Raw genomic sequence first — 10335 nt, forward strand, 5'->3', positions numbered from 1 at the left:
ATTATAATGTAATAGAAGGCGGGATGAAAATCTCTTCCCTTTCCTGCCCAGCTCCACCACTCACCTCCCAGTGCACAGAATAGGTGAAAAAAAGCTCATTTGGCTTATTCGGGTCGATTTCTTGAGCGGAGGCGCTGGCAGCTTCAGGCAGGACACAGACCCCCTTCTCGTCCACCTTCATATCTGCGGACCAAAGAAGAGAGTCAGGACGGCTAATCTTTCTTTGGCCAAAAGTCTCCTCCTGTATACAGTAGTGGCCAAAACTGTGGAAACCTTTTGGGGAAAGTGTATTTTTGAGGTTGGATGGCTAATAACACCACTTTTCTTTTGGAGAAGTACCATAAAATTATATTATCAATGGAAAGATCATTTAATCGAGAATGTAATGCAACAAAGCTTGTTCAATTATCCGTACTGCGTTCTAAGAAAAGGTATAGCCAAATAACCAGAAAAAAAAGCACAACTTGCTTAGGTGGATCTGCAGGTAGCTTTCCTTCATCTGATTGTAGCCAATGAGCACGAGAGTTTAGAGAGCCAATCGGGTGTCATCTTGTTTCGGCAATGAGCCAATCAGATCACTGTAGGATCCGGTTATCGATGTCACGTATTGAAGCTGAGAGGAGGACATTTGTCAGTGTGTTATGTGATGGCTATCCAGTTGGCTGGGTTTTTTTGTGTTCTTTCATTGAGTGAGCTTGTAAAACGTAATAAAATTAAAGCAATGGTGCAAAGAGTTGACTGGTTGCCCAGAAAGCGATGTACAAATAGTATTATTAAGTGAACAAGGCTACAGCTATAAAGAAATTAGGAGAAAAATGGGTGGAAACTTAACCAAAGGCGGCATTTCTACTGTACACTTTTCCCAAAAGGTTTCCACCATTTTGGCCACTACTGTAGGGTCAGACCGAACGGAGAAGAGCCGCACGGCCCTCTCACCTGCCAGCGCGATGCTCTGCGGGATGACCTCGAAGCGAACCACCCGATAGGTGGGCTCCTGGCTCTCCTCCACCTCCTCTCTATGGTAGTAAAGGATGAAGGAAAGATGGTTGTGCAGGAAGAACTAGAACAGAGGACATGGAAATACACATTAGAAGGCCCGGGACAGGGGAAGCGGAAGGGCGCAACTCGCCACGGGCAACTCGCTGCAGGACAATTGAACCGTTCAATTTCATTATTTAAAATATTTTTTTTAAAAAATATATATTTTAAGACTGCAACCAATTTTGGTCACCATACTACAAAAAAAGATGTTGAGACTATTGGAAAAAGTTCAGAGAAGAGCAACGAAGATGATCCAAGGCCTGGAGACTAAAACAGACGAAGAACGGCTGTGGGACTTGGATTTGGCTAGTCTGAAGAAAAAAAGAAATAGGGGAGACATGATAGCAGCATTCCAGTATCTGAGGGGCTGCCACAAGGAAGAGGGGGTCAGGTTGTTCACCAGAGCACCAGAGGGAAGGACGAGAAACAATGGTTGGAAACTGATCAAAGAGAGAAGCAACCTGGAATTAAGGAGAAACTTCCCGACAGTGAGGACAATTAACCAGTGGAACAGCTTGCTACCAGAAATCATGGGCACTCCATCACTGGAAATTTTCAAGAAGAGACTGGACAATCACCTGTCTGAGATAGTATAGGTTCTCCTGCTTGAGTAGGGGGCTGGACTAGAAGACCTCCAAGGTCCCCCAGCTCTGTTCTATTCTATTCTATTCTATTCTATTCTATTCTATTCTATTCCTTATTCTATTCTATTCCATATTTTCTATTCTATTCTATTCTATTCTATTCCATATTTTCTATTCTAAGTCGAGGGTAACTGGAATTAAGGGAGAGAGCGAAAGGCCCCCTCAAGCGCGCGCGCACACACGCACACACACACAGAGGTCCCTGGTCCCCCTACCCTGTTCTTCTCCGTGAACCCAAGTCGGTAGCCATGTTCAAACTGAAGGTCTCGGTCCTTGTTCTTCTCCTCCTCTTCGCGGGTTGAGTAGAATTCCAGCCTCGTGGCCACCGGCAAGTTGTCGGCAATGCTGCAGGGACAAATCCTGGGGGGGTCAGACCCACGGCCTCCCCTCCGCTCTAAAGCAGAGCCCCCCAACCTTTCCAGGAGCGGGGAGAGGAGAGAAAGAGGGGATGGTTTTGTGGGAGGGGTAGGCGCGTGCATGCGCACGAGCACCTGCTGCTCGCGCAAGTGGGGCCAAGAGCACTTGTGGCGCTCGGGTGAGTGAGGCCCCGGGTGCCCCCGATGCTCATGTGAGTGAGGCCCCGATGCTCATGTGAGTGAGGCCCCGATGCTCATGTGAGTGAGGCCCCAAGGCTCATGTGAGGCCCCAAGGCTTATGTGAGGCCCTGATGCTCATGTGAGTGAGGCCCCAATGCTCATGTGAGTGAGGCTCCAAGGCTCATGTGAGTGGGGCCCCAAGGCTCATGTGAGGCCCCAAGGCTCATGTGAGGCCCCGATGCTCATGTGAGTGAGGCCCCAAGGCTCATGTGAGTGAGGTCCCAATGCTCATGTGAGTGAGGCTCCCAACAGCCCCGATGCTCATGTGCGGCCCCAAGTAATCACGATGCTCGGATGACTGAGGTCCCGAGTGACCACGATGCTTGTGTCAGGCCCTGATGCTCGTGTGAGTGAGGCCCTGAGTTGTCCCGATGCTCGTGTGAGTGAGGCCCCCAACAGCCACGATGCTAGTGTTAGGCCCCGAACGGCCGGGATGCTCATGTGAGGTCTCAAGCAGCCACAATGCTCACACGAGCAAGATCCCGCAATGCTTGGGTGAGGGAGGCTGTGCCTATGGCCCAGTTGCGAAGAGGCCACGGTAACGGGCAGCGGCCCACCGGTTGGGGACCCCTTCCCTCTAAAGGACTCACCCGGCCCCGCCGGAGGCAAGGCAGAGCCCTGCTTATTTTGAGGTCTCGAGAACTCACAGGTGAACGTAGTACTCCTCCTGGATCCGTTCCACCACCAGTTGGCTGCTCTCCTTGGTCAACATCTTGGGCTTGTTTGGGACATGACACAACACGTTGCACTTCTTTTCCACGTTCATGGAAACCTCGAAGGGCGTGTTGACAATGCGATCCCCTCTCAGGACCTCCCCTGTAAGCAAGGCCGGGCAGGGTGGAGGGGAGGAAGAAAACAATTCAGAGATTTAAGGCTTAGGGCAAGGGTAGGCAACCTTGGCTTTTTTAAGACTCGTGGACTTCAACTCCCAGAATTCCTGAGCCAGCATGGGGGAACTATGGCCCCCTCATGGCTCGTGGACTTCAACTCCCAGAATTCCTGAGCCAGCATGGGGGAACTATGGCCCCCTCATGACTCGTGGACTTCAACTCCCAGAATTCCTGAGCCAGCATGGGGGAACTATGGCCCCCTCATGACTCGTGGACTTCAACTCCCAGAATTCCTGAGCCAGCATGGGGGAAGTATGGCCCCCTCATGACTCGTGGACTTCAACTCCCAGAATTCCTGAGCCAGCCATGCTGAGGGGAAAGGGAGAGGTTTCCAAGCTGAGCCATGCTGGCTCAGGAATTCTGGGAGTTGAAGTCCATGAGTCATAAAAGAGCCAAGGTTTCCCACCCCAGCTTAGGGGCAAAACAAACAGCTATCAACGCATATATATTTCGCATATACGGTATATATAAATGTATAAATAAATTTGAAATAAGCTTATAAATTTTATATATTTTTTTCTTTGAACAACCCTGTAATCCAGGGGTCTTCAAACTTGGCCCTTTGATGACTGGTGGACTTCAACTCCCAGAATTCCTCAGCAAATTTGAGGACCCCTGTTCTATAGAATATATAAGACAAGTATGAGTATTTTGAGGAAATCTTGAAGGAACATTCTGGAAGAAAAGAGTAGATAGAGGCCTAGTTCAGATTTTTGTGGGCTGCTTTGTGGCTCCGCGGCTGGAAGAGAGGTAATTATCACTAAATGTAGAACAAGGGTAAGATTTCTGCCTTTTTTCCCCTCATAAAGAATGTAATACAGGTATGTAGTCCTAAACCAGGGGTCTTCAAACTTGGCCCTTTCATGACTGGTGGACTTCAACTCCCAGAATTCCTCAGCCAGCGTGCCTGGCTAAGGAATTCTGGGAGTTGAAGTCCACCAGTCATAAAAGGGTCATAGTTCCCTCACGCTGGTTAAGGAATTCTGGGAGTTGAAGTCCACCAGTCATAAAAGGGTCATAGTTCCCTCACACTGGCTGAGGAATTCTGGGAATTGAAGTCCACGTCATCAAAGGGCCAAGGTTGAAGACCCCTGCTCTAGGCCACTATGCCGCTCAGTTATAATTGCCAATGTATTTTGACATATTTACAAATAAATAAATTTATAAATTTTGTAAGTAAGTAAATAAAATGCATTTATGTATCTATTTAAAGACAAATCAACATTTCTGGGATCCTGATCATAGGGCAATTGGTGCAAGAGCATAGAGGCAAATAAAAGACAGATATTTCACCTGAGTAGATTCACCTGTGGTAGGGCACGCTTACTCCCACCCACAGGATCCCTAAAACCCCAAAGGAGCCGCGATTGCTCAGAAGGCAGCATTTTGGTCCATGCTCAAAAATGTCTACTTGACGTGACTGCTCAGTTTGAAATAAGGGCCACCTGACCTGGCCCAGCCAAATTTTATCCTCGGGCAGACTTTCTTGCAACTTTGGAAACCCTTAAAACATGAGGACCTTTAAATATGCTTTGCAGATCTGTATTCGACTGTTAAGTAGCCTCTAGAGCGCTCTTGCTGGCATAGAGCTTAAGGGGCAGGATGGCAGGCAAACTCTGCCCACAGCCGAGAGTTCGATCCTGATCGGCTCCAGGTTGAGTCAGCCTTCCGTCCTTCAGAGGTCGATAAAATGAGGACCCAGATTGTTGGGGGCAACAGGCTGACTTTGTAAATCGCTCAGAGAGGGCTGTAAAGCACTGTGAAGTGGTATATAAGTCTAAGGGCTATTGCTCTACCCCTCCCAATCTATCTCTGTCTCCCTCTTTCCCTATCATCCGTCTATCTATTTATCTATATACCTATACCTACCTACCTACCTATATCTATCATCTATCTATATCTATCAATCATCTCTATCTATCATCTATAACATCTATCATCTATCATCAATCTATCTATCTCTATCTATCATCTATCTATATCATCTATCATCTATCTCTATCTATCATCTATCTCTATCATCTCTCTATCATCTGCCTGCCTATCTATCTATCTGTCTGTCTGTCTGTCTATCTGCCTATCTATCTGCCTATCTATCTGCCTATCTATCTGCCTATCTATCTGCCTATCTATCTGCCTATCTATCTATCTATCTATCTATCTATCTATCTATCTATCTATCTATTAGTCTATCTATCTATCTATCTATCTATTATCTGTCTATCTATCTATCTATCTATCTATCGTCTGTCTGTCTGTCTGTCTGTCTGTCTGTCTATCTATCTATCTGCCTATCTATCTGCCTATCTATCTGCCTATCTGCCTATCTGCCTATCTATCTATCTATCTATCTATCTATCTATCTATCTATCTATCTACTCTATCTTATCTATCTATCTATCTATCTATCTATCTATCTATCTATCTATCTATCTAAACTATCTATCATAATTCTCTCTCTCTCTCTCTCTCTCTCTCTCTCATCTATCTATCTATCTATCTATCTATCTATCTATCTATCTATCTATCTATCTATCTATGTATCTATCTATGTATCTATCTATCTATCTATCTATCTATCTATCTATCTATCTATCATCTGAATGCAGTATTGCAAACTCACTCTGCCCACTGCCAGGAGTTCGATCCTGACTGGCTCAAGGTCAACTCAGCCTTCCATCCTTCCGAGGTCGGTGAAATGAGGACCCAGATTGTTGGGGGCAAATAGGCTGACTCTGTAAACCACTCAGAGAGGGCTCTAAAGCCTAAGAGCTCTTGCTAAGTGGTGCTGGAGATCAGATACCCAGAGGTGTCAATCTTCAGGGAGAGGTGCCAGCACATTTACAATACGGCAGGTGGAAGGCGATGCTAGGGGAAGGCGGACTGGAGCATTACCTAAATTTTCAGCTTTATATTTGATGGTGTCCGGCCGGCAGAAGGGCAGGGAGTAATACTCGTAAGGTAACTGCGTCCGCGAACTGGTGAGTTTCACAGCCTGCGAAAAAGAGAGGGAGAAAGAGAGGCCGTCGGTCCCAAATCCCCACATCTGAGTGGATCCCAGTGGAACCAATGACAAAGGCCGCATCATGATCCCCTGATCCTCCTCCTTTCACCCCCAAAATAAAGTCTGTTTATAGACATTAGCATTTTCTTGTCTATCTTAACTTGTGTTTCTAGTCTGTTTTTACGGCACTGTTTTTGATAGGCTGAACTGTTTTTTCCCTTTGTGTAAAGATGTTTGGAAAAAAATGAGTTGAGTAGTTCTGCTTTCTCCCTGTTGCTTGTCATCTTCTTGCCACTTTCCCCCACTAATGGACCAATCGTTTCCTTCACTTTTTTCTTGTTTTTTACATGTTGAAAGAAGCTTTTGTTGTTGTTGTTGTATAACTTCCTGCAGTATTTGATTGCATATATTCCAAAATGCTGAAATGCTGAAAGGGTTAGGCAATATCCTCCGCTTCTAGTGGGTACGTTCTGTGAACAGAATTACTCAGTTGTGAAAGATCCAGCATCCATAACAAGAAAATCACCTAGATTGAGCGGGAATGATGGACGCTATAATCCAGCGTATCTGAAGGGGGCCAGATTGAAGAAAATTCACTCAAAACCCTTCACATATCCACAGTTATCCCTGTAAGGTAACTTAACAGACCAGAAATAACTTTTGTTCTTCTGTAATTTGTATAACGATCCAGTTTTCTTTTCATTTTAGGTAAGATTGTATTAATTTTTTTCCATACATATAAGAGTATTTTTTCAACCGACATGCTGTCTGAGTTTAAATCTATCTATCTATCTATCTATCTATCTATCTATCTATCTATCTATCTATCTATCTATCTATCTATCTATCTATCTATCTATCTATCTATCTATCTATCTATCTTCTATCTAAATAAATAAATAAAAATGTAAATGTTCGTTTGTTCAAAATCTTAAATCTCCGAAAGTTCTTCACCGATTGCTTTGAAATTTTGACACAAAGTTGCATTCGAATATGTGCGTGTTTTTATATACCTACTATTATATAGATGTCACACCTGTGACAGGTAAAAACATGCTGTTTTGAAAAACAGCGCCATCTGTTGGACGTAAAAGCAACACACGCTACGATTTGTGCGGTTTAGATCTAGACACGGATTGCTTCTCACATGGACAATTATATGTTGCGTGTTCTAGAGTCGGCAAACCAGACAATCTCTATATCTACACAGACAATGGAACAACAAAAAATATTGTATGCCCACAGGCATTGTGAAATTAAACATATTACAAATGTGCGCTTTCTCTTTTCTTTCTTTTCCATTTAACCCAGTGTTTCTCAACCTTGACAACTTTAAGGCATGTGGACTCAACTCCCAGAATTCCACAGCCAGCAATGCTGGCTGTGGAATTCTGGGAGTTGAAGTCCACATGCCTTAAAATTGTCAAGGTTGAGAAACACTGATTTAACCGGACTGAGCCACAGCAACGCGTGGCCGGGTACAGCTAGTATACTAATACATATCGAATTCCTAATCCTTTATTCTTTCCTCTATCGGTAAAGTTTGATAACACTGTTTCTTCTTTTTCTTCCAGTCTTTTTCATTTTAGATTCCTTTCCCAAACTCGCCTTACAGCTACAATGAGTCAGGAGAAAAACAGTTCCAGGTCAAAATCTGTAAATTCTTCCCCCAGGGGGGGTAGCGAAGCTGAAACTAAGCAGGTGAAAGGATCAACAGGTGAAAGCATCTTTTCCCACGTCAATTAAAATATTTGAAGGGCTTAACAGGCAAGACTGCTTCTCATGAGTCAGAAAAATCAGACAAAGCAATCCATGGCACTCTCAAAGTTAACACCTGGCGTAACCGGACCTGCAACCGGCTAAAACTTAGCAGGAATGTAACACCTCTGGCAATGTGGCCAAAAGAGCAGCCCCTCCCTGTGAGATTTTGTGCAGGTCTGTTGGGACTGTTACTCCCAGTACTCTCCAGTTTTCACCCACACTAATAATAATAAAGTTGGAAGGTACCTTGGAGGTCATCTAGTCCAACCCCCTGCTCAGGCAGGAAACCCTATACCATTTCAGACAACGTCCAGTCTCTTCTTGAAAACCTCCAGTGTTGGAGCATTCAGAGTTTCTGGAGGCAGGTTGTTCCACTGGTTAATTGTTCTAACTGTCAGGAAGTTTCTCCTTAGTTCCAGGTTGCTTCTCTCCTTGATGAGTTTCCATCTGTTGCTTCTTGTCCTGCCTTCAGGGGCTTTGGAGAATAGCTTGACTCCCTCTTCTTTGGGGCAGCCCCTGAGATACTGGAACACTGCTATCCTGTCCCCCCTCGTCCTTCTCTTCATTAAACTAGACATCCCCAATTCCAGCAACCTTATATGTTTTAGCCTCCAGTCCCCTCATCATCTTTGTTGCTTTTCTCTGTACTCTTTCTAAAGTCTCAACATCTTTTTTACATCGTGGTGACCAAAACTGGATGTAGTATTCCAAGTGTGGCCTTACTAAGGCCATGTAAAGTGGTATTAACACTCCACGTGATCTTGATTCTATCCCTCTGTTAATGCAGCCTAGCACTGTGTTGGCTTTTTTTGGCAGTTAAGTGTTACTCACTTAACAGGTTTGCTGCTTAGCAGTGGAGGTTTTGGGTTCAGTCGTGGTCGTAAGTCAAGGGTTAGGGTCCTGCTATGTGGTTGTGTGTCACTTCCCCCCCCCTCCCCTTACAGTCTAGCACTGTGTTGGCCTTTTTGGCAGCTGAAGCACACTGCTGGCTCCTATTTAAAGGATTGTCCACTAGGACTCCAGGATCCCTCTCACAGTTGCTACTATTGAGCAAGGTACCCCCTATACTATACCTGTACATTGGGTTTTTCTTGCCTAAAGTAGAACCTTACTTTTTTCACCACTGAATTTCATTTTGTTAGATAGCGCCCAGTGTTCAAGTAGGGGCACTTCAAGAAATGCAGCCGTCTGCAGAAAGGAAAGTTTAATTTTTTCTTTCTTTCTTGTGGGGGATGACAAACTACCATGATCAGACTCGGCCAGGATTCTAAACCGGGTCAAGTTGCAGAGGGCATGAAACTCGGTGCCATCTTACCTTGATTTCTACAGGAGCGTTCCGGTGGAAATTGATGGGAGCCACTCCTGGCACGTAGAAGCAACTCACCCCGTGCCACAAGAGGAAGAACGGGCACGTAAGCCTCTGTCAAAACATAAAAAGAGACGCTTTGTCACCAGGGTGACCTCTGTTCGGAAGACAGGAAGGAGAGACTCGAAAAGGATCGTCTCCAGGGTCCAGTTTTTGTTTGTTTGTTTATTTAGCATATGGCACAAAGCACATGGATAACAGAGCACAGAAGGAGTACATAATACTATGGTACACGTATGATAGAATAGAATAGAATAGAATAGAATAGAATAGAATAGGTTTAAATATTCCTCCAGAAAATCTGTGAATTTATAGCCAAGTAACTCAGTCCCTTTCTTTGATGGATGCAAACGATCTCTTTTGTACATTTCTTCATTGGACCAGCTGCTGACATCGTGACTAATATATCCAAAGCCTTCCCCTTTACTCCACTCCTTTAACCACATATTGAATTGTGCTATACGCTGGCCTTTTCCATTTTGGTCCTTATACGCCGGTAAGACCTCTGAAAAAAATAAGCCTACAGCCTATTCTGCTAAGTTCCTGCCCCAGACTCTGGAAGTCATTCTGCACAGTGAGTACATCTTTTTGGGACAGATCATTAGTGCCAATTTATTTATTTATTTATTTAATTATATTTTTACCCCGCCCTTCTCCTTGCGGACTCAGGGCGGCTAACAGCCTAATAAAAACAAATACAAAAATACAACCATTTAAAAACATAATTTTTAATTTTTAATACTATTCTATTCTATTCTTATTTCTAATACTATTCTATTCTTATTTCTAATACTATTCTATTCTTATTTCTATTCTATTCTATTCTATTCTATTCTATTCTATTCTATTCTATTCTATTCTATTCTATTCTATTCATCCGAGATGAAGAACTTGTTTTCAACAGGGAGAAATGCGAATCAGGTATTACACATCAGTCACGCAAGAACAGAAAAGCATCCAAAAAGAGAAGCCACCTTCTGGTTGGTGATTCAATTATAAGGGATGTAAATTTAGGAAAGGACACAGAGGTTTC

General features: G+C 44.2%; 1 protein-coding gene across 1 annotated transcript in view; it reads right to left on the bottom strand.

The window, feature by feature from the left end:
- TM9SF4 (transmembrane 9 superfamily member 4) overlaps positions 1–10335 on the bottom strand; it is a 38025-nt gene that overhangs the window by 18164 nt on the left and 9526 nt on the right. Inside the window, exons 2-7 of the mRNA XM_015823840.1 lie at positions 9252–9356; positions 6067–6166; positions 2929–3097; positions 1901–2030; positions 937–1060; positions 65–183 (exon numbers count right to left, since the gene is read on the bottom strand). Of these exons, the coding sequence (XP_015679326.1) occupies positions 65–183; positions 937–1060; positions 1901–2030; positions 2929–3097; positions 6067–6166; positions 9252–9356 (747 nt within the window). The remainder of the gene's footprint in view (positions 1–64; positions 184–936; positions 1061–1900; positions 2031–2928; positions 3098–6066; positions 6167–9251; positions 9357–10335) is intronic.

The sequence above is a fragment of the Protobothrops mucrosquamatus genome, unplaced genomic scaffold (genome assembly GCF_001527695.2).
Source record: "Protobothrops mucrosquamatus isolate PMUCROS unplaced genomic scaffold, P.Mucros_1.0 scaffold2008, whole genome shotgun sequence".
NCBI classification, from domain to species: Eukaryota; Metazoa; Chordata; class Lepidosauria; order Squamata; family Viperidae; genus Protobothrops; species Protobothrops mucrosquamatus.